The 25,649-nt window shown below is 47.6% G+C and overlaps 1 protein-coding gene across 1 annotated transcript in view; it reads left to right on the forward strand.

Annotated features, from left to right (window-relative positions):
* LOC135532882 (receptor-type tyrosine-protein phosphatase O-like) overlaps nt 1-19,807 on the forward strand; it is a gene marked incomplete at its 5' end in the record, with an annotated part of 52,982 nt that extends 33,175 nt beyond the window's left edge. The window contains 3 exons of the mRNA XM_064960313.1: nt 6,097-6,235; nt 12,571-12,691; nt 19,410-19,807. Coding sequence (XP_064816385.1) covers nt 6,097-6,235; nt 12,571-12,691; nt 19,410-19,482 — 333 coding nt within the window. The remainder of the gene's footprint in view (nt 1-6,096; nt 6,236-12,570; nt 12,692-19,409) is intronic.
* Between the last annotated feature and the right edge of the window lie 5,842 nt (nt 19,808-25,649).

Here is a 25,649-nt window from a genome sequence, read left to right on the forward strand (position 1 = left end):
CTGTCATCTGTAATGGTACCCTGTTCCCTATGTCCTGTAGTACACTGCTGTCATCTGTAATGGTACCCTGTTCTCTATGTCCTGTAGTACACTGCTAGACTGTAATGATACCCTGTTCCCTATGTCCTGTAGTACACTGCTGTCATCTGTAATGGTACCCTGTTCTCTATGTCCTGTAGTACACTGCTGTCATCTGTAATGGTACCCTGTTCCCTATGTCCTGTAGTACACTGCCAGACTGTAATGGTACCCTGTTCCCTATGTCCTGTAGTACACTGCTGTCATCTGTAATGGTACCCTGTTCCCTATGTCCTGTAGTACACTGCTGTCATCTGTAATGGTACCCTGTTCTCTATGTCCTGTAGTACACTGCTGTCATCTGTAATAGTACCCTGTTCCCTATGTCCTGTAGTACACTGCTGTCATCTGTAATGGTACCCTGTTCCCTATGTCCTGTAGTACACTGCTGTCATCTGTAATGGTACCCTGTTCCCTATGTCCTGTAGTACACTGCTGTCATCTGTAATGGTACCTTGTTCCCTATGTCCTGTAGTACACTGCTGTCATCTGTAATGGTACCCTGTTCCCTATGTCCTGTAGTACACTTGCCAGTCTGTAATGGTACCCTGTTCCCTATGTCCTGTAGTACACTGCTGTCATCTGTAATGGTACCCTGTTCTCTATGTCCTGTAGTACACTGCCAGACTGTAATGGTACCCTGTTCTCTATGTCCTGTAGTACACTGCCAGACTGTAATGATACCCTGTTCCCTATGTCCTGTAGTACACTGCTGTCATCTGTAATGGTACCCTGTTCCCTATGTCCTGTAGTACACTGCCAGACTGTAATGGTACCCTGTTCCCTATGTCCTGTAGTACACTGCTGTCATCTGTAATGGTACCCTGTTCCCTATGTCCTGTAGTACACTGCCAGACTGTAATGGTACCCTGTTCTCTATGTCCTGTAGTACACTGCTGTCATCTGTAATGGTACCCTGTTCCCTATGTCCTGTAGTACACTGCCAGACTGTAATGATAGCCTGTTCCCTATGTCCTGTAGTACACTGCCAGACTGTAATGGTACCCTGTTCCCTATGTCCTGTAGTACACTGCTGTCATCTGTAATGGTACCCTGTTCTCTATGTCCTGTAGTACACTGCCAGACTGTAATGATACCCTGTTCTCTATGTCCTGTAGTACACTGCTGTCATCTGTAATGGTACCCTGTTCTCTATGTCCTGTAGTACACTGCCAGACTGTAATGATACCCTGTTCTCTATGTCCTGTAGTACACTGCTGTCATCTGTAATGATACCCTGTTCTCTATGTCCTGTAGTACACTTGCCAGTCTGTAATGGTACCCTGTTCCCTATGTCCTGTAGTACACTGCTGTCATCTGTAATGGTACCCTGTTCCCTATGTCCTGTAGTACACTGCTGTCATCTGTAATGGTACCCTGTTCTCTATGTCCTGTAGTACACTGCCAGACTGTAATGATACCCTGTTCCCTATGTCCTGTAGTACACTGCCAGACTGTAATGGTACCCTGTTCCCTATGTCCTGTAGTACACTGCTGTCATCTGTAATGGTACCCTGTTCCCTATGTCCTGTAGTACACTGCTGTCATCTGTAATGGTACCCTGTTCCCTATGTCCTGTAGTACACTGCTGTCATCTGTAATGGTACCCTGTTCCCTATGTCCTGTAGTACACTGCTGTCATCTGTAATGGTACCCTGTTCCCTATGTCCTGTAGTACACTGCTGTCATCTGTAATGGTACCCTGTTCCCTATGTCCTGTAGTACACTGCTGTCATCTGTAATGATACCCTGTTCCCTATGTCCTGTAGTACACTGCTGTCATCTGTAATGGTACCCTGTTCTCTATGTCCTGTAGTACACTGCTGTCATCTGTAATGGTACCCTGTTCCCTATGTCCTGTAGTACACTGCCAGACTGTAATGATACCCTGTTCCCTATGTCCTGTAGTACACTGCTGTCATCTGTAATGGTACCCTGTTCCCTATGTCCTGTAGTACACTGCTGTCATCTGTAATGGTACCCTGTTCCCTATGTCCTGTAGTACACTGCTAGACTGTAATAATACCCTGTTCCCTATGTCCTGTAGTACACTGCTGTCATCTGTAATGGTACCCTGTTCCCTATGTCCTGTAGTACACTGCTGTCATCTGTGATGGTACCCTGTTCCCTATGTCCTGTAGTACACTGCCAGACTGTAATGTTACCCTGTTCTCTATGTCCTGTAGTACACTGCTGTCATCTGTAATGATACCCTGTTCCCTATGTCCTGTAGTACACTGCTGTCATCTGTAATGGTACCCTGTTCTCTATGTCCTGTAGTACACTGCCAGACTGTAATGATACCCTGTTCCCTATGTCCTGTAGTACACTGCTGTCATCTGTAATGATACCCTGTTCCCTATGTCCTGTAGTACACTGCCAGACTGTAATGATACCCTGTTCCCTATGTCCTGTAGTACACTGCTGTCATCTGTAATGGTACCCTGTTCCCTATGTCCTGTAGTACACTGCCAGACTGTAATGGTACCCTGTTCCCTATGTCCTGTAGTACACTGCCAGACTGTAATGGTACCCTGTTCCCTATGTCCTGTAGTACACTGCAAGACTGTAATGGTACCCTGTTCCCTATGTCCTGTAGTACACTGCTGTCATCTGTAATGGTACCCTGTTCCCTATGTCCTGTAGTACACTGCCAGACTGTAATGATACCCTGTTCCCTATGTCCTGTAGTACACTGCTGTCTTCTGTAATGGTACCCTGTTCCCTATGTCCTGTAGTACACTGCTGTCATCTGTAATGGTACCCTGTTCCCTATGTCCTGTAGTACACTGCTGTCATCTGTAATGGTACCCTGTTCCCTATGTCCTGTAGTACACTGCTGTCATCTGTAATGGTACCCTGTTCCCTATGTCCTGTAGTACACTGCTGTCATCTGTAATGGTACCCTGTTCCCTATGTCCTGTAGTACACTGCTGTCATCTGTAATGGTACCTTGTTCCCTATGTCCTGTAGTACACTGCTGTCATCTGTAATGGTACCCTGTTCCCTATGTCCTGTAGTACACTGCCAGACTGTAATGGTACCCTGTTCCCTATGTCCTGTAGTACACTGCTGTCATCTGTAATGGTACCCTGTTCCCTATGTCCTGTAGTACACTGCCAGACTGTAATTGTAATGGATTAGTCCACTCAGACAGGCCTCTACAATGGATTAGTCCACTCAGACAGGCCTCTACAATGGATTAGTCCACTCTGACAGGCCTCTACAATGAATTAGTCCACTCAGACAGGCCTCTACAATGGATTAGTCCACTCTGACAGGCCTTTACAATGGACTAGTCCACTCAGACAGGCCTCTACAATGGATTAGTCCACTCGGACAGGCCTCTACAATGGATTAGTCCACTCGGACAGGCCTCTACAATGGATTAGTCCACTGAGACAGGCCTCTAAGATGGATTAGACCACTCTGACAGGCCTCTACAATGGATTAGTCCACTCAGACAGGCCTCTACAATGGATTAGTCCACTCGGACAGGCCTCCGCAATGGATTAGTCCACTCAGACAGGCCTCTATAATGGATTAGTCCACTCTGACAGGCCTCTATAATGGATTAGTCCACTCTGACAGGCCTCTACAATGGATTAGTCTACTCAGACAGGCCTCTACAATGGATTAGTCCACTCTGACAGGCCTCTATAATGGATTAGTCCACTCAGACTGGCCTCTACAATGAATTAGTCCACTCAGACAGGCCTCTACAATGGATTAGTCCACTCTGACAGGCCTCTACAATGGATTAGTCCACTCGGACAGGACTCTACAATGGATTAGTCCACTGAGACAGGCCTCTAAGATGGATTAGACCACTCTGACAGGCCTCTACAATGGATTAGTCCACTCAGACAGGCCTCTACAATGGATTAGTCCACTCAGACAGGCCTCCACAATGGATTAGTCCACTCTGACAGGCCTCTATAATGGATTAGTCCACTCAGACAGGCCTCTATAATGGATTAGTCCACTCTGACAGGCCTCTATAATGGATTAGTCCACTCAGACAGGCCTCTATAATGGATTAGTCCACTCAGGCCTCTACAATGGATTAGTCCACTCAGACAGGCCTTTACAATGGATTAGTCCACTCAGACAGGCCTCTATAATGGATTAGTCCACTCAGACAGGCCTCTATAATGGATTAGTCCACTCAGACAGGCCTCTATAATGGATTAGTCCACTCAGACAGTCCTCTATAATGGATTAGTCCACTCAGACAGGCCTCTACAATGGATTAGTCCACTCAGGCCTCTATAATGGATTAGTCCACTCAGACAGGCCTCTACAATGGATTAGTCCACTCAGACTGGCCTCTACAATGAATTAGTCCACTCAGACAGGCCTCTACAATGGATTAGTCCACTCTGACAGGCCTCTACAATGGATTAGTCCACTCGGACAGGACTCTACAATGGATTAGTCCACTGAGACAGGCCTCTAAGATGGATTAGACCACTCTGACAGGCCTCTACAATGGATTAGTCCACTCAGACAGGCCTCTACAATGGATTAGTCCACTCAGACAGGCCTCCACAATGGATTAGTCCACTCTGACAGGCCTCTATAATGGATTAGTCCACTCAGACAGGCCTCTATAATGGATTAGTCCACTGAGACAGGCCTCCGCAATGGATTAGTCCACTCAGACAGGCCTCCGCAATGGATTAGTCCACTCAGACAGGCCTCTACAATGGATTAGTCCACTCTGACAGGCCTCTATAATGGATTAGTCCACTCAGACAGGCCTCTATAATGGATTAGTCCACTGAGACAGGCCTCCGCAATGGATTAGTCCACTCAGACAGGCCTCCGCAATGGATTAGTCCACTCAGACAGGCCTTTACAATGGATTAGTCCACTCAGACAGGCCTCTACAATGGATTAGTCCACTCAGACAGGTCTCTACGATGGATTAGTCCACTCAGGCCTCTACAATGGATTAGTCCACTCAGACAGACCTCTATAATGGATTAGTCCACTCAGACAGGCCTCTATAATGGATTAGTCCACTCAGACAGGCCTCCACAATGGATTAGTCCACTCAGACAGGCCTCTACAATGGATTAGTCCACTCAGACAGGCCTCTACAATGGATTAGTCCACTCAGACAGGCCTCTATAATGGATTAGTCCACTCAGACAGGCCTCTATAATGGATTAGTCCACTCAGACAGGCCTCTATAATGGATTAGTCCACTCAGACAGGCCTCTATAATGGATTAGTCCACTCAGACAGGCCTCTATAATGGATTAGTCCACTCAGACAGGCCTGAATCAGACAGTAGATAGTAGTGTACTGTCCTTGCAGTATGTTCTCTGTTCTCTCTGTTCTACATTTACATTTACATTTAAGTCATTTAGCAGACGCTCTTATCCAGAGCGACTTACAAATTGGTGAATTCACCTTCTGACATCCAGTGGAACAGCCACTTTACAATAGTGCATCTAAGTCATTAAGGGGGGGGTGAGAAGGATTACTTATCCTATCCTAGGTATTCCTTGAAGAGGTGGGGTTTCAGGTGTCTCCGGAAGGTGGTGATTGACTCCGCTGTCCTGGCGTCGTGAGGGAGTTTGTTCCACCATTGGGGGGCCAGAGCAGCGAACAGTTTTGACTGGGCTGAGCGGGAACTGTACTTCCTCAATGGTAGGGAGGCGAGCAGGCCAGAGGTGGATGAACGCAGTGCCCTTGCTTGGGTGTAGGGCCTGATCAGAGCCTGGAGGTACTGCGGTGCCGTTCCCCTCACAGCTCCGTAGGCAAGCACCATGGTCTTGTAGCGGATGCGAGCTTCAACTGGAAGCCAGTGGAGAGAGCGGAGGAGCGGGGTGACGTGAGAGAACTTGGGAAGGTTGAACACCAGACGGGCTGCGGCGTTCTGGATGAGTTGTAGGGGTTTAATGGCACAGGCAGTACGGTGTTCTGTCCTTCCAATATGTTCTCTGTTCTCTCTGTTCTACAGTATGGCGTTCTGTCCTTCCAGTATGTTCTCTGTTCTCTCTGCAGGCTCGGGAGCCTCTAACAGCCCAGTCCCATGTGGTGACAGTGTCCAGCCTGCTACCCTCCTCCTCCTATAACTGCAGTGTGATCAGTTATAGCTACAGTACGCCCAGCGAGCCAGCCTTCATACACATCTCTACTACAGGTACAGCCAGCCTTCATGCACATCTCTACTACAGGTACAGTCAGCCTTCATACACATCTCTACTACAGGTACAGTCAGTCAGCCTTCATACACATCTCTACTACAGGTACAGTCAGCCTTCATGCACATCTCTACTACAGGTACAGTCAGCCAGCCTTCATACACATCTCTACTACAGGTACAGTCAGCCTTCATACACATCTCTACTACAGGTACAGTCAGCCAGCCTTCATACACATCTCTACTACAGGTACAGTCAGTCAGCCTTCATGCACATCTCTACTACAGGTACAGTCAGCCTTCATACACATCTCTACTACAGGTACAGTCAGCCTTCATACACATCTCTACTACAGGTACAGTCAGCCAGCCTTCATACACATCTCTACTACAGGTACAGTCAGCCTTCATACACATCTCTACTACAGGTACAGTCAGCCTTCATACACATCTCTACTACAGGTACAGTCAGCCTTCATACACATCTCTACTACAGGTACAGTCAGCCTTCATACACATCTCTACTACAGGTACAGTCAGTCAGCCTTCATGCACATCTCTACTACAGGTACAGTCAGCCTTCATACACATCTCTACTACAGGTACAGTCAGCCTTCATACACATCTCTACTACAGGTACAGTCAGTCAGCCTTCATGCACATCTCTACTACAGGTACAGTCTTCATACACATCTCTACTACAGGTACAGTCAGTCAGCCTTCATACACATCTCTACTACAGGTACAGTCAGCCTTCATACACATCTCTACTACAGGTACAGTCAGTCAGCCTTCATACACATCTCTACTACAGGTACAGTCAGCCAGCCTTCATACACATCTCTACTACAGGTACAGTCAGTCAGCCTTCATGCACATCTCTACTACAGGTACAGTCAGCCTTCATGCACATCTCTACTACAGGTACAGTCAGCCAGCCTTCATGCACATCTCTACTACAGGTACAGTCAGCCAGCCTTCATGCACATCTCTACTACAGGTACAGTCAGCCTTCATACACATCTCTACTACAGGTACAGTCAGCCTTCATACACATCTCTACTACAGGTACAGTCAGCCTTCATACACATCTCTACTACAGGTACAGTCAGTCAGCCTTCATACACATCTCTACTACAGGTACAGTCAGCCTTCATACACATCTCTACTACAGGTACAGTCAGCCTTCATACACATCTCTACTACAGGTACAGTCAGCCTTCATACACATCTCTACTACAGGTACAGTCAGTCAGCCTTCATGCACATCTCTACTACAGGTACAGTCAGCCTTCATACACATCTCTACTACAGGTACAGTCAGTCAGCCTTCATACACATCTCTACTACAGGTACAGTCAGCCTTCATACACATCTCTACTACAGGTACAGTCAGTCAGCCTTCATACACATCTCTACTACAGGTACAGTCAGTCAGCCTTCATACACATCTCTACTACAGGTACAGTCAGCCAGCCTTCATACACATCTCTACTACAGGTACAGTCAGTCAGCCTTCATGCACATCTCTACTACAGGTACAGTCAGCCTTCATACACATCTCTACTACAGGTACAGTCAGTCAGCCTTCATACACATCTCTACTACAGGTACAGTCAGCCTTCATACACATCTCTACTACAGGTACAGTCAGTCAGCCTTCATACACATCTCTACTACAGGTACAGTCAGTCAGCCTTCATACACATCTCTACTACAGGTACAGTCAGTCAGCCTTCATACACATCTCTACTACAGGTACAGTCAGCCAGCCTTCATACACATCTCTACTACAGGTACAGTCAGTCAGCCTTCATGCACATCTCTACTACAGGTACAGTCAGCCTTCATACACATCTCTACTACAGGTACAGTCAGTCAGCCTTCATACACATCTCTACTACAGGTACAGTCAGCCTTCATACACATCTCTACTACAGGTACAGTCAGTCAGCCTTCATACACATCTCTACTACAGGTACAGTCAGTCAGCCTTCATACACATCTCTACTACAGGTACAGTCAGCCAGCCTTCATACACATCTCTACTACAGGTACAGTCAGCCAGCCTTCATACACATCTCTACTACAGGTACAGTCAGCCTTCATACACATCTCTACTACAGGTACAGTCAGCCAGCCTTCATACACATCTCTACTACAGGTACAGTCAGTCAGCCTTCATACACATCTCTACTACAGGTACAGTCAGCCTTCATACACATCTCTACTACAGGTACAGTCAGCCAGCCTTCATACACATCTCTACTACAGGTACAGTCAGCCAGCCTTCATACACATCTCTACTACAGGTACAGTCAGCCTTCATACACATCTCTACTACAAGTACAGTCAGCCAGCCTTCATACACATCTCTACTACAGGTACAGTCAGCCTTCATACACATCTCTACTACAGGTACAGTCAGCCAGCCTTCATACACATCTCTACTACAGGTACAGTCAGCCAGCCTTCATACACATCTCAACTACAGGTACAGTCAGCCTTCATACACATCTCTACTACAGGTACAGTCAGTCAGCGTTCATACACATCTCTACTACAGGTACAGTCAGCCAGCCTTCATACACATCTCTACTACAGGTACAGTCAGCCTTCATACACATCTCTACTACAGGTACAGTCAGTCAGCCTTCATACACATCTCTACTACAGGTACAGTCAGCCTTCATACACATCTCTACTACAGGTACAGTCAGTCAGCCTTCATACACATCTCTACTACAGGTACAGTCAGCCTTCATACACATCTCTACTACAGGTACAGTCAGCCAGCCTTCATACACATCTCTACTACAGGTACAGTCAGCCTTCATACACATCTCTACTACAGGTACAGTCAGCCAGCCTTCATACACATCTCTACTACAGGTACAGTCAGTCAGCCTTCATACACATCTCTACTACAGGTACAGTCAGCCTTCATACACATCTCTACTACAGGTACAGTCAGTCAGCCTTCATACACATCTCTACTACAGGTACAGTCAGCCTTCATACACATCTCTACTACAGGTACAGTCAGCCTTCATACACATCTCTACTACAGGTACAGTCAGCCTTCATACACATCTCTACTACAGGTACAGTCAGCCAGCCTTCATACACATCTCTACTACAGGTACAGTCAGCCTTCATACACATCTCTACTACAGGTACAGTCAGTCAGCCTTCATACACATCTCTAGTACAGGTACAGTCAGCCTTCATACACATCTCTACTACAGGTACAGTCAGCCAGCCTTCATACACATCTCTACTACAGGTACAGTCAGCCTTCATACACATCTCTACTACAGGTACCGTCAGCCTTCATACACATCTCTACTACAGGTACAGTCAGCCTTCATACACATCTCTACTACAGGTACAGTCAGTCAGCCTTCATACACATCTCTAGTACAGGTACAGTCAGCCTTCATACACATCTCTACTACAGGTACAGTCAGCCAGCCTTCATACACATCTCTACTACAGGTACAGTCAGCCTTCATACACATCTCTACTACAGGTACAGTCAGCCTTCATACACATCTCTACTACAGGTACAGTCAGCCAGCCTTCATACACATCTCTACTACAGGTACAGCAAGCCATCATTCACATCTCTACTACAGGTACAGTCAGCCTTCATACACATCTCTACTACAGGTACAGTCAGTCAGCCTTCATACACATCTCTAGTACAGGTACAGTCAGCCTTCATACACATCTCTACTACAGGTACAGTCAGCCAGCCTTCATACACATCTCTACTACAGGTACCGTCAGCCTTCATACACATCTCTACTACAGGTACAGTCAGCCTTCATACACATCTCTACTACAGGTACAGTCAGCCAGCCTTCATACACATCTCTACTACAGGTACAGCAAGCCATCATTCACATCTCTACTACAGGTACAGTCAGCCTTCATACACATCTCTACTACAGGTACAGTCAGCCTTCATACACATCTCTACTACAGGTACAGTCAGCCTTCATACACATCTCTACTACAGGTACAGTCAGCCAGCCTTCATACACATCTCTACTACAGGTACAGTCAGCCTTCATACACATCTCTACTACAGGTACAGTCAGCCAGCCTTCATACACATCTCTAATAGAGATATGTTAAACCTCTACAGTTCTACAGTTTTACACTACAGAACAAGTCTGTTTTTAAGTGGTTTTAACTGCCACTCTCTCTCTCTCCTGTGGTCAAATCTGGTTCCTGTTTTCTAGAAGGCCAATGTCAGCTGGCTGTAGTGGACCACACCCAACCACTCTGACTCAAATGCTGAGTTTCAGATCCTCATTGCTGTGTCTGCAGGCTGTGTGTATGCCTGTCGTATCATCCTGAATCTGTACTGTGTACTGAACCCCAGCGTAGCTCCATCTCTGCTCTAGAGGTCCTCAGTGATAATGACTGTATGTTATTGTCCTCCCAGCCAGAGAGATGAACCCCAGCGTAGCTCCATCTCTGCTCTAGAGGTCCTCAGTGATAATGACTGTATGTTATTGTCCTCCCAGCCAGAGAGATGAACCCCAGCGTAGCTCCATCTCTGCTCTAGAGGTCCTCAGTGATAATGACTGTATGTTATTGTCCTCCCAGCCAGAGAGATGAACCCCAGCATAGCTCCATCTCTGCTCTAGAGGTCCTCAGTGATAATGACTGTATGTTATTGTCCTCCCAGCCAGAGAGATGAACCCCAGCATAGCTCCATCTCTGCTCTAGAGGTCCTCAGTGATAATGACTGTATGTTATTGTCCTCCCAGCCAGAGATGAACCCCAGCATAGCTCCATCTCTGCTCTAGAGGTCCTCAGTGATAATGACTGTATGTTATTGTCCTCCCAGCCAGAGATGAACCCCAGCGTAGCTCCATCTCTGCTCTAGAGGTCCTCAGTGATAATGACTGTATGTTATTGTCCTCCCAGCCAGAGAGATGAACCCCAGCGTAGCTCCATCTCTGCTCTAGAGGTCCTCAGTGATAATGACTGTATGTTATTGTCCTCCCAGCCAGAGAGATGAACCCCAGCATAGCTCCATCTCTGCTCTAGAGGTCCTCAGTGATAATGACTGTATGTTATTGTCCTCCCAGCCAGAGAGATGAACCCCAGCATAGCTCCATCTCTGCTCTAGAGGTCCTCAGTGATAATGACTGTATGTTATTGTCCTCCCAGCCAGAGAGATGAACCCCAGCGTAGCTCCATCTCTGCTCTAGAGGTCCTCAGTGATAATGACTGTATGTTATTGTCCTCCCAGCCAGAGAGATGAACCCCAGCGTAGCTCCATCTCTGCTCTAGAGGTCCTCAGTGATAATGACTGTATGTTATTGTCCTCCCAGCCAGAGAGATGAACCCCAGCGTAGCTCCATCTCTGCTCTAGAGGTCCTCAGTGATAATGACTGTATGTTATTGTCCTCCCAGCCAGAGAGATGAACCCCAGCGTAGCTCCATCTCTGCTCTAGAGGTCCTCAGTGATAATGACTGTATGTTATTGTCCTCCCAGCCAGAGATGAACCCCAGCGTAGCTCCATCTCTGCTCTAGAGGTCCTCAGTGATAATGACTGTATGTTATTGTCCTCCCAGCCAGAGAGATGAACCCCAGCGTAGCTCCATCTCTGCTCTAGAGGTCCTCAGTGATAATGACTGTATGTTATTGTCCTCCCAGCCAGAGAGATGAACCCCAGCGTAGCTGCCATCTCTGCTCTAGAGGTCCTCAGTGATAATGACTGTATGTTATTGTCCTCCCAGCCAGAGAGATGAACCCCAGCGTAGCTCCATCTCTGCTCTAGAGGTCCTCAGTGATAATGACTGTATGTTATTGTCCTCCCAGCCAGAGAGATGAACCCCAGCGTAGCTCCATCTCTGCTCTAGAGGTCCTCAGTGATAATGACTGTATGTTATTGTCCTCCCAGCCAGAGAGATAAACCCCAGCGTAGCTCCATCTCTGCTCTAGAGGTCCTCAGTGATAATGACTGTATGTTATTGTCCTCCCAGCCAGAGAGATGAACCCCAGCGTAGCTCCATCTCTGCTCTAGAGGTCCTCAGTGATAATGACTGTATGTTATTGTCCTCCCAGCCAGAGATGAACCCCAGCATAGCTCCATCTCTGCTCTAGAGGTCCTCAGTGATAATGACTGTATGTTATTGTCCTCCCAGCCAGAGAGATGAACCCCAGCGTAGCTCCATCTCTGCTCTAGAGGTCCTCAGTGATAATGACTGTATGTTATTGTCCTCCCAGCCAGAGAGATGAACCCCAGCGTAGCTCCATCTCTGCTCTAGAGGTCCTCAGTGATAATGACTGTATGTTATTGTCCTCCCAGCCAGAGAGATGAACCCCAGCGTAGCTGCCATCTCTGCTCTAGCAGTCCTCAGTGTCCTCCTCCTCAGCCTGCTGGTCCTCTTCCTACTGATGCTGCGTAAGAAACACCTGCAGATGGCCAGGTGAGATATGGGGGAGCTGTCCACATAATGGACACACAAGCCTGACACTAACCTTTCTACAGTTCTGGCTTTTAATATATTTCTGTCAGAAGAGTAAGAAAAATAGAGCTGAAATAGATAGAGCTGAACTAGTACAGCCACTGGCTCCTCCTCTCCCCCTGACTACCAAGACCACTGGCTCCAAGACCACTGACCACTGACTCCTCTCTCCCCTGACTACCAGGGGGGAGAGAAGGATTTGAGTTCCATCAATGGCTCTGAACAAACTTTATTTGACTCTTTGCAAACTGGAATCCATACATCCTGAGGCTACATTCATTGTAGCTGGGGATTTTAACAAGGCTAATCTGAAAACAAGACTCCCTAAATTGTATCAGCATATCGATTGCGCAACCAGGGCGGGCAAAACCTTGGATCATTGTTATTCTAACTTCCGCGACGCATTTAAGGCCCTGCCCCGCCCTCCTTTCGGAAAAGCTGACCACGACTCCATTTTGCTGATCCCTGCCTACAGACAGAAACTAAAACAAGAAGCTCCCACGCTGAGGTCTGTCCAACGCTGGTCCGACCAAGCTGATTCCACACTCCAAGACTGCTTCCATCACGTGGACTGGGATATGTTTCGTATTGCGTCAGACAACAACATTGACGAATACGCTGATTCGGTGTGCGAGTTCATTAGAACGTGCGTTGAAGATGTTGTTCCCATAGCAACGATTAAAACATTCCCAAACCAGAAACCGTGGATTGATGGCAGCATTCGCGTGAAACTGAAAGCGCGAACCACTGCTTTTAATCAGGGCAAGGTGTCTGGTAACATGACCGAATACAAACAGTGCAGCTATTCCCTCCGCAAGGCTATCAAACAAGCTAGCGTCAGTACAGAGACAAAGTAGAATCTCAATTCAACGGCTCAGACACAAGAGGTATGTGGCAGGGTCTACAGTCAATCATGGATTACAAAAAGAAAACCAGCCCAGTCACGGACCAGGATGTCTTGCTCCCAGGCAGACTAAGTAACTTTTTTGCCCGCTTTGAGGACAATACAGTGCCACTGACACGGCCTGCAACGAAAACATGCGGACTCTCCTTCACTGCAGCCGAGGTGAGTAAAATATTTAAACGTGTTAACCCTCGCAAGGCTGCAGGCCCAGACGGCATCCCCAGCCGCGCCCTCAGAGCATGCGCAGACCAGCTGGCTGGTATGTTTACGGACATATTCAATCAATCCCTATACCAGTCTGCTGTTCCCACATGCTTCAAGAGGGCCACCATTGTTCCTGTTCCCAAGAAAGCTAAGGTAACTGAGCTAAACGACTACCGCCCCGTAGCACTCACTTCCGTCATCATGAAGTGCTTTGAGAGACTAGTCAAGGATCATATCACCTCCACCCTACCTGACACCCTAGACCCACTCCAATTTGCTTACTGCCCAAATAGGTCCACAGACGATGCAATCTCAACCACACTGCACACTGCCCTAACCCATCTGGACAAGAGGAATACCTATGTGAGAATGCTGTTCATCGACTACAGCTCGGCATTTAACACCATAGTACCCTCCAAGCTCGTCATCAAGCTCGAGACCCTGGGTCTCGACCCCGCCCTGTGCAACTGGGTACTGGACTTCCTGACGGGCCGCCCCCAGGTGGTGAGGGTAGGCAACAACATCTCCACCCCGCTGATCCTCAACACTGGGGCCCCACAAGGGTGCGTTCTGAGCCCTCTCCTGTACTCCCTGTTCACCCACGACTGCGTGGCCACGCACGCCTCCAACTCAATCATCAAGTTTGCGGACGACACAACAGTGGTAGGCTTGATTACCAACAACGACGAGACGGCCTACAGGGAGGAGGTGAGGGCCCTCGGAGTGTGGTGTCAGGAAAATAACCTCACACTCAACGTCAACAAAACTAAGGAGATGATTGTGGACTTCAGGAAACAGCAGAGGGAACACCCCCTATCCACATCGATGGAACAGTAGTGTAGAGAGTAGTAAGTTTTAAGTTCCTCGGCATACACGTCACAGACAAACTGAATTGGTCCACCCACACAGACGGCATCGTGAAGAAGGCGCAGCAGCGCCTCTTCAACCTCAGGAGGCTGAAGAAATTCGGCTTGTCACCAAAAGCACTCACAAACTTCTACAGATGCACAATCGAGAGCATCCTGGCGGGCTGTATCACCGCCTGGTACGGCAACTGCTCCGCCCACAACCGTAAGGCTCTCCAGAGGGTAGTGAGGTCTGCACAACGCATCACCGGGGGCAAACTACCTGCCCTCCAGGACACCTACACCACCCGATGTTACAGGAAGGCCATAAAGATCATCAAGGACAACAACCACCCGAGCCACTGCCTATCATCCAGAAGGCGAGGTCAGTACAGGTGCATCAAAGCTGGGACCGAGAGACTGAAAAACAGCTTCTATCTCAAGGCCATCAGACTGTTAAACAGCAACCACTAACATTGAGTGGCTGCTGCCAACACACTGACTCAACTCCAGCCACTTTAATAATGGGAATTGATGGGAAATGATGTAAAATATATCACTAGCCACTTTAAACAATGCTACCTAATATAATGTTTACATACCCTACATTATTCATCTCATATGTATACGTATATACTGTACTCTATATCATCTACTGCATCTTTATGTAATACATGTATCACTAGCCACTTTAACTATGCCACTTTGTTTACATACTCATCTCATATGTATATACTGTACTCGATACCATCTACTGTATCTTGCCTATGCTGCTCTGTACCATCACTCATTCATATATCTTTATGTACATATTCTTTATCCCCTTACACTTGTGTGTATAAGACAGTAGTTTTGGAATTGTTAGTTAGATTACTTGTTGGTTATTACTGCATTGTCAGAACTAGAAGCCCAAGCATTTCGCTACACTCGCATTAACATCTGCTAACCATGTGTATGTGACAAATAAAATTTGATTTGATTTACCATGACCACTGGCTCCTCTACCCCTGACTGCCAGGACCACTGGCTCCTCTCCCCCTGACTACCAAGACCACTGGCTCCTCTCCCCCTGACTACCAAGACCACTGGCTCCTCTCCCCCTGACTACCAAGACCACTGGCTCCTCTACCCCCTGACTACCATGACCACTGGCTCCTCTACCCCCTAACTACCATGACCACTGGCTCCTCTACCCCCTAACTACCATGACCACTGGCTCCTCTACCCCCTGACTGCCAGGACCACTGGCTCCTCTCCCCCTGACTACCAAGACCACTGGCTCCTCTCCCCCTGACTACCAAGACCACTGGCTCCTCTCCCCCTGACTACCAAGACCACTGGCTCCTCTCCCCCTGACTACCAAGACCACTGGCTCCTCTACCCCCTGACTACCATGACCACTGGCTCCTCTACCCCCTAACTACCATGACCACTGGCTCCTCTACCCCCTAACTACCATGACCACTGGCTCCTCTCCCCCTGACTACCATGACCACTGGCTCCTCTACCCCCTGACTACCATGACCACTGGCTCCTCTACCCCCTAACTACCATGACCACTGGCTCCTCTCCCCCTGACTACCATGACCACTGGCTCCTCTACCCCCTGACTACCATGACCACTGGCTCCTCTACCCCCTAACTACCATGACCACTGGCTCCTCTACCCCCTGACTACCAAGACCACTGGCTCCTCTCCCCCTAACTACCAAGACCACTGGCTCCTCTCCCCCTAACTACCAAGACCACTGGCTCCTCTACCCCCTGACTACCATGACCACTGGCTCCTCTCCCCCTGACTACCATGACCACTGGCTCCTCTCCCCCTGACTACCATGACCACTGGCTCCTCTACCCCCTGACTACCAAGACCACTGGCTCCTCTCCCCCTGACTACCATGACCACTGGCTCCTCTCCCCCTGACTACCATGACCACTGGCTCCTCTACCCCCTGACTACCAAGACCACTGGCTCCTCTACCCCCTGACTACCATGACCACTGGCTCCTCTACCCCCTAACTACCATGACCACTGGCTCCTCTACCCCCTGACTACCAAGACCACTGGCTCCTCTCCCCCCTAACTACCAAGACCACTGGCTCCTCTCCCCCCTAACTACCAAGACCACTGGCTCCTCTACCCCCTGACTACCAAGACCACTGGCTCCTCTCCCCCTGACTACCATGACCACTGGCTCCTCTCCCCCTGACTACCATGACCACTGGCTCCTCTACCCCCTGACTACCAAGACCACTGGCTCCTCTCCCCCTGACTACCAAGACCACTGGCTCCTCTCCCCCTGACTACCAAGACCACTGGCTCCTCTCCCCCTGACTACCAAGACCACTGGCTCCTCTCCCCCTGACTACCATGACCACTGGCTCCTCTACCCCCTGACTACCAAGACCACTGGCTCCTCTCCCCCTGACTACCAAGACCACTGGCTCCTCTCCCCCTAACTACCAAGACCACTGGCTCCTCTACCCCCTGACTACCAAGACCACTGGCTCCTCTCCCCCTGACTACCATGACCACTGGCTCCTCTACCCCCTGACTACCAAGACCACTGGCTCCTCTCCCCCTGACTACCAAGACCACTGGCTCCTCTCCCCCTGACTACCAAGACCACTGGCTCCTCTCCCCCTGACTACCAAGACCACTGGCTCCTCTCCCCCTGACTACCATGACCACTGGCTCCTCTACCCCCTGACTACCAAGACCACTGGCTCCTCTCCCCCTAACTACCAAGACCACTGGCTCCTCTCCCCCTAACTACCAAGACCACTGGCTCCTCTACCCCCTGACTACCAAGACCACTGGCTCCTCTCCCCCTGACTACCATGACCACTGGCTCCTCTCCCCCTGACTACCAAGACCACTGGCTCCTCTACCCCCTAACTACCAAGACCACTGGCTCCTCTCCCCCTGACTACCATGACCACTGGCTCCTCTCCCCCTGACTACCAAGACCACTGGCTCCTCTACCCCCTAACTACCAAGACCACTGGCTCCTCTCCCCCTGACTACCAAGACCACTGGCTCCTCTACCCCCTAACTACCAAGACCACTGGCTCCTCTACCCCCTGACTACCAAGACCACTGGCTCCTCTCCCCTGACTACCATGACCACTGGCTCCTCTCCCCCTGACTACCAAGACCACTGGCTCCTCTCCCCCTGACTACCAAGACCACTGGCTCCTCTCCCCCTGACTACCAAGACCACTGGCTCCTCTCCCCCTAACTACCAAGACCACTGGCTCCTCTCCCCCTGACTACCAAGACCACTGGCTCCTCTCCCCCTGACTACCAAGACCACTGGCTCCTCTCCCCCTGACTACCATGACCACTGGCTCCTCTCCCCTGACTACCAGGTCAGGTCATTACCCACAGAGCCCCAGGTTAGATCAGGTCATTACCCACAGAGCCCCAGGTTAGATCAGGTCATTACCCACAGAGCCCCAGGTTAGATCTGTCCAGTGTAAATCAGGTCATTACCCACAGAGCCCCAGGTTAGATCTGTCCAGTGTAAATCAGGTCATTACCCACAGAGCCCCAGGTTAGATCTGTCCAGTGTAAATCAGGTCATTACCCACAGAGCCCCAGGTTAGATCTGTCCAGTGTAGATCAGGTCATTACCCACAGAGCCCCAGGTTAGATCTGCCTAGTGTATATCAGGTCATTACCCACAGAGCCCCAGGTTAGATCTGTCCAGTGTAAATCAGGTCATTACCCACAGAGCCCCAGGTTAGAAAATGCACAGAGTAGATCAGGTCATTACCCACAGAGCCCCAGGTTAGAAAATGCCCAGTGTAGATCAGGTCATTACCCACAGAGCCCCAGGTTAGAAAATGCCCAGGGAAGATCAGGTCATTACCCACAGAGCCCCAGGTTAGAAAATGCCCAGTGTAGATCAGGTCATTACCCACAGAGCCCCAGGTTAGAAAATGCCCAGTGTAGATCAGGTCATTACCCACAGAGCCCCAGGTTAGAAAATGCCCAGTGTAGATCAGGTCATTACCCACAGAGCCCCAGGTTAGATCTGTCCAGTGTAGATCAGGTCATTACCCACAGAGCCCCAGGTTAGATCTGTCCAGTGTAAATCAGGTCATTACCCACAGAGCCCCAGGTTAGAAAATGCCCAGGGAAGATCAGGTCATTACCCACAGAGCCCCAGTGTAGATCAGGTCATTACCCACAGAGCCCCAGGTTAGAAAATGCCCAGGGAAGATCAGGTCATTACCCACAGAGCCCCAGGTTAGAAAATGAACAGAGTAGATCAGGTCATTACCCACAGAGCCCCAGGTTAGAAAATGCCCAGGGAAGATCAGGTCATTACCCACAGAGCCCCAGGTTAGAAAATGCCCAGGGAAGATCAGGTCATTACCCACAGAGCCCCAGGTTAGAAAATGCCCAGGGAAGATCAGGTCATTACCCACAGAGCCCCAGTGTATATCAGGTCATTACCCACAGAGCCCCAGGTTAGATCTGTCCAGTGTAGATCAGGTCATTACCCACAGAGCCCCAGGTTAGATCAGGTCATTATCCACAGAGCCTGTTAATAGATAGAATACTAGCATTTTTGATTAAAGCATTTTCAATTCCTCTTTATTGTTTTAGTCATCAAAACATTTGACTTCCTCTTTTTATTGTTTTAGTCATCATGTGGGTAATACAGTAAATGTGAGTTATCTTTGTGTTTGTAGCTAAACACGGTCTTTCTTCCAGGGAGTGCGGAGCAGAAACATTTGTCAACTTTGCTTCGTTTGAGAGAGACAGCAAACTGCCCTACAACTGGTAGGAATTACCACATCTCTACACTGAACCAGAAACCCAAAACAACAAGTCTGCTGTCCTCAGTCAACCAGACTATCTGAATGTTCATATCCATTCCTCTAATCCATCAGACCAGGGAGAGAGAGAGAGGCTACAACTCTGTTTAACACTGGCTAGAGTTAGTAGGACTAACATCTAATCCAACTATCAGACCAGGGAGAGAGAGAGAGGCTACAACTCTGTTTAACACTGGCTAGAGTTAGTAGGAATAACATCTAGTCCAACTATCAGACCAGGGAGAGAGAGAGAGAGGCTACAACTCTGTTTAACACTGGCTAGAGTTAGTAGGACTAACCTCTAATCCATCAGACCAGGAGGAGAGAGAGGCTACAACTCTGTTTAACACTGGCTAGAGTTAGTAGGAATAACATCTAATCCATCAGACCAGGGAGAGAGAGAGAGGCTACAACTCTGTTTAACACTGGCTAGAGTTAGTAGGAATAACATCTAATCCAACTATCAGACCAGGGGAGAGAGTGAGAGGCTACAACTCTGTTCAACACTGGCTAGAGTTAGTAGGAATAACATCTAATCCATCAGACCAGGGAGAGAGAGAGAGGCTACAACTCTGTTTAACACTGGCTAGAGTTAGTAGGAACAACATCTAATCCATCAGACCAGGGAGAGAGAGAGAGGCTACAACTCTGTTCAACACTGGCTAGAGTTAGTAGGAATAACATCTAATCCAACTATCAGACCAGGGAGAGAGAGAGGCTACAACTCTGTTTAACACTGGCTAGAGTTAGTAGCACTAACCTCTAATCCATCAGACCAGGGAGAGAGAGAGAGGCTACAACTCTGTTCAACACTGGCTAGAGTTAGTAGGAATAACATCTAATCCAACTATCAGACCAGGGAGAGAGAGAGAGGCTACAACTCTGTTTAACACTGGCTAGAGTTAGTAGCACTAACCTCTAATCCATCAGACCAGGGAGAGAGAGAGAGGCTACAACTCTGTTCAACACTGGCTAGAGTTAGTAGGAATAACATCTAATCCAACTATCAGACCAGGGAGAGAGAGAGAGGCTACAACTCTGTTTAACACTGGCTAGAGCTAGTAGCACTAACCTCTAATCCATCAGACCAGGGAGAGAGAGAGAGAGGCTACAACTCTGTTTAACACTGGCTAGAGTTAGTTGGATTATAGTTTTGATGATGGTGTAGTAAATCTGATCTCAGAGGAACAAAGTGTAAAGTGAGAGGCCAGCATTGCTTCCTCTGTAGGGGAAAGGGGAAGAAATGATTTGGGTTGGAGTTTTGGCTCCTATACACGTTTACTATTTAATGAAACATTTCAACAATGGACAAAACCTTCAACCATTGGGACTCTGTACCTTTTATCAAGAGATGGTTGTTGTACAGTCAGTTATGTCCATAAGACGATGCCCTTCTGAAGGTGTTGATAACAGACTAATGATGATTAATATAAAGGCTTAATGACTGTCCCTTACAGCAGGCCTTGTCTTCATCCTAAACACACATTTAATATAAAGGCTTAATGACTGTCCCTTACAGCAGGCCTTGTCTTCATCCTAAACACACATTTAATATAAAGGCTTAATGACTGTCCCTTACAGCAGGCCTTGTCTTCATCCTAAACACACATTTAATATAAAGGCTTAATGACTGTCCCTTACAGCAGGCCTTGTCTTCATCCTAAACACACATTTAATATAAAGGCTTAATGACTGTCCCTTACAGCAGGCCTTGTCTTCATCCTAAACACACATTTAATATAAAGGCTTAATGACTGTCCCTTACAGCAGGCCTTGTCTTCATCCTAAACACACATTTAATATAAAGGCTTAATGACTGTCCGTTACAGCAGGCCTTGTCTTCATCCTAAACACACATTTAATATAAAGGCTTAATGACTGTCCCTTACAGCAGGCCTTGTCTTCATCCTAAACACACATTTAATATAAAGGCTTAATGACTGTCCCTTACAGCAGGCCTTGTCTTCATCCTAAACACACATTTAATATAAAGGCTTAATGACTGTCCCTTACAGCAGGCCTTGTCTTCATCCTAAACACACATTTAATATAAAGGCTTAATGACTGTCCCTTACAGCAGGCCTTGTCTTCATCCTAAACACACATTTAATATAAATGCTTAATGACTGTCCCTTACAGCAGGCCTTGTCTTCATCCTAAACACACATTTAATATAAAGGCTTAATGACTGTCCCTTACAGCAGGCCTTGTCTTCATCCTAAACACACATTTAATATAAAGGCTTAATGACTGTCCCTTACAGCAGGCCTTGTCTTCATCCTAAACACACATTTAATATAAAGGCTTAATGACTGTCCCTTACAGCAGGCCTTGTCTTCATCCTAAACACACATTTAATATAAAGGCTTAATGAACAGGCCTTGTCTTCATCCTAAACACACATTTAATATAAAGGCTTAATGACTGTCCCTTACAGCAGGCCTTGTCTTCATCCTAAACACACATTTAATATAAAGGCTTAATGACTGTCCCTTACAGCAGGCCTTGTCTTCATCCTAAACACACATTTAATATAAAGGCTTAATGACTGTCCCTTACAGCAGGCCTTGTCTTCATCCTAAACACACATTTAATATAAAGGCTTAATGACTGTCCCTTACAGCAGGCCTTGTCTTCATCCTAAACACACATTTAATATAAATGCTTAATGACTGTCCCTTACAGAGGCCTTGTCTTCATCCTAAACAACATTTAATATAAAGGCTTAATGACTGCCCTAAGGCCTTGCTTCATCCTAAACACACATTTAATATAAACTTAATGACTGTCCCTTACAGCAGGCCTTGTCTTCATCCTAAACACACATTTAATATAAAGGCTTAATGACTGCCCTTACAGAGGCCTTGTCTTCATCCTAAACACACATTTAATATAAAGGCTTAATGACTGTCCCTTACAGCAGGCCTTGTCTTCATCCTAAACACACATTTAATATAAACTTAATGACTGTCCCTTACAGCAGGCCTTGTCTTCATCCTAAACACACATTTAATATAAAGGCTTAATGACTGTCCCTTACAGCAGGCCTTGTCTTATCCTAAACACACAGTTAATATAAAGGCTTAATGACTGTCCCTAAGGCCTTGTCTTCATCTAATAGGACCATTGAGACCATTGAACACTGAGTCCTACTGAGGAGCTGTTAGATATCAACACTGAGCCCTAATGAACACTGAGCCCTACTGAGGAGCTGTTAGATATCAACACTGAGCCCTAATGAACACTGAGCCCTAATGAACACTGAGAAGAACACTGAGCCCTAATGAACACTGAGCCCTACTGAGGAGCTGTTAGATATCAACACTGAGCCCTAATGAACACTGAGTCCTACTGAGGAGCTGTTAGATATCAACACTGAGCCCTAATGAACACTGAGTCCTACTGAGGAGCTGTTAGATATCAACACTGAGCCCTAATGAACACTGAGCCTAATGAACACTGAGTCCTACTGAGGAGCTGTTAGATATCAACACTGAGCCCTGAGTCCCTAGCTGTTAGATATCAACACTGAGCCCTAATGAACACTGGCCCTACTGAGGAGCTGTTAGATATCAACACTGAGCCCTAATGAACACTGAGCCCTACTGAGGAGCTGTTAGATATCAACACTGAGCCCTAATGAACACTGAGCCCTACTGAGGAGCTGTTAGATATCAACACTGAGCCCTAATGAACACTGAGCCCTACTGAGGAGCTGTTAGATATCAACACTGAGCCCTAATGAACACTGAGCCCTACTGAGGAGCTGTTAGATATCAACACTGAGCCCTAATGAACACTGAGTCCTACTGAGGAGCTGTTAGATATCAACACTGAACACCCTAATGAACACTGAGCCCTAATGAACACTGGGCCCTACTGAGGAGCTGTTAGATATCAACACTGAGCCCTAATGAACACTGAGCCCTAATGAACACTGAGTCCTAATGAACACTGAGCCCTAATGAACACTGAGCCCTAATGAACACTGAGCCCTACTGAGGAGCTGTTAGATATCAACACTGAGCCCTAATGAACACTGAGCCCTACTGAGGAGCTGTTAGATATCAACACTGAGCCCTACTGAACACTGAGCCCTACTGAGGAGCTGTTAGATATCAACACTGAGCCCTAATGAACACTGAGTCCTACTGAGGAGCTGTTAGATATCAACACTGAGCCCTAATGAACACTGAGCCCTACTGAACACTGAGCCCTAATGAACACTGAGTCCTACTGAGGAGCTGTTAGATATCAACACTGAGTCCTACTGAGGAGCTGTTAGATATCAACACTGAGCCCTAATGAACACTGGGCCCTAATGAACACTGAGCCCTACTGAACACTGAGCCCTAATGAACACTGAGTCCTACTGAGGAGCTGTTAGATATCAACATTGGGCCCTAATGAACACTGAGTCCTACTGAGGAGCTGTTAGATATCAACACTGAGCCCTAATGAACACTGAGCCCTAATGAACACTGAGCCCTACTGAGGAGCTGTTAGATATCAACACTGAGCCCTAATGAACACTGAGCCCTAATGAACACTGAGCCCTACTGAGGAGCTGTTAGATATCAACACTGAGTCCTAATGAACACTGAGTCCTACTGAGGAGCTGTTAGATATCAACACTGAGCCCTAATGAACACTGAGCCCTAATGAACACTGAGCCCTACTGAGGAGCTGTTAGATATCAACACTGAGCCCTAATGAACACTGAGCCCTAATGAACACTGAGTCCTACTGAGGAGCTGTTAGATATCAACACTGAGCCCTAATGAACACTGAGCCCTACTGAGGAGCTGTTAGATATCAACACTGAGCCCTAATGAACACTGAGCCCTAATGAACACTGAGCCCTACTGAGGAGCTGTTAGATATCACTGAGCCCTAATGAACACTGAGCCCTAATGAACACTGAGCCCTACTGAGGAGCTGTTAGATATCAACACTGAGCCCTAATGAACACTGAGTCCTACTGAGGAGCTGTTAGATATCAACACTGAGCCCTAATGAACCTGCCCTAATGAACACTGAGCCCTACTGAGGAGCTGTTAGATATCAACACTGAGCCCTAATGAACACTGAGCCTAATGAACACTGAGTCCTACTGAGGAGCTGTTAGATATCAACACTGAGCCCTAATGAACACTGAGCCCTACTCTCTGCTGTTAGATATCAACACTGAGCCCTAATGAACACTGAGCCCTAATGAACACTGTCAGCCCTACTAATGGCTGTTAGATATCAACACTGAGACCCTAATGAACACTGAGCCCTACTGAGGAGCTGTTAGATATCAACACTGAGTGTCTAATTAACACTGAGTCCTACTGACAGCTGTTAATATCAACATTGGGCCCTAATGAACCAACAGAAGGCTGTTAATGGCCTGATCTGATAACAGTCGTTGATGTCCCCACTGTGACAATGGAAGGCTGTTATTGACCCTGACAGAGTTCTGTCAGGTCACTATGGTGATCTGTTAACAGCGTTGACCTCTGACAGGAACTACTCTGCCCTACCTCTCTGTCATGATACTAATGGTGTCTGTTAACAGTGTTGACCTCTGACCTCTGACAGGAACTACTCTGCCCTACCTCTCTGTCATGATACTAATGGTGTCTGTTAACAGTGTTGACCTCTGACAGGAACTACTCTGCCCCTACCTCTCTGTCATGATACTAATGGTGTCTGTTAACAGTGTTGACCTCTGACAGGAACTACTCTGCCCTACCTCTCTGTCATGATACTAATGGTGTCTGTTAACAGCGTTGACCTCTGACAGGAACTACTCTGCCCTACCTCTCTGTCATGATACTAATGGTGTCTGTTAACAGTGTTGACCTCTGACAGGAACTACTCTGCCCTACCTCTCTGTCATGATACTAATGGTGTCTGTTAACAGTGTTGACCTCTGACAGGAACTACTCTGCCCTACCTCTCTGTCATGATACTAATGGTGTCTGTTAACAGCGTTGACCTCTGACAGGAACTACTCTGCCCTACCTCTCTGTCATGATACTAATGGTGTCTGTTAACAGTGTTGACCTCTGACAGGAACTACTGACAGGAACTACTCTGCCCTACCTCTCTGCCCTACCTCTCTGTCATGATACTAATGGTGTCTGTT

Source organism: Oncorhynchus masou, unplaced genomic scaffold, assembly GCF_036934945.1.
Source record: "Oncorhynchus masou masou isolate Uvic2021 unplaced genomic scaffold, UVic_Omas_1.1 unplaced_scaffold_2085, whole genome shotgun sequence".
Lineage (NCBI taxonomy): Eukaryota > Metazoa > Chordata > Actinopteri > Salmoniformes > Salmonidae > Oncorhynchus > Oncorhynchus masou.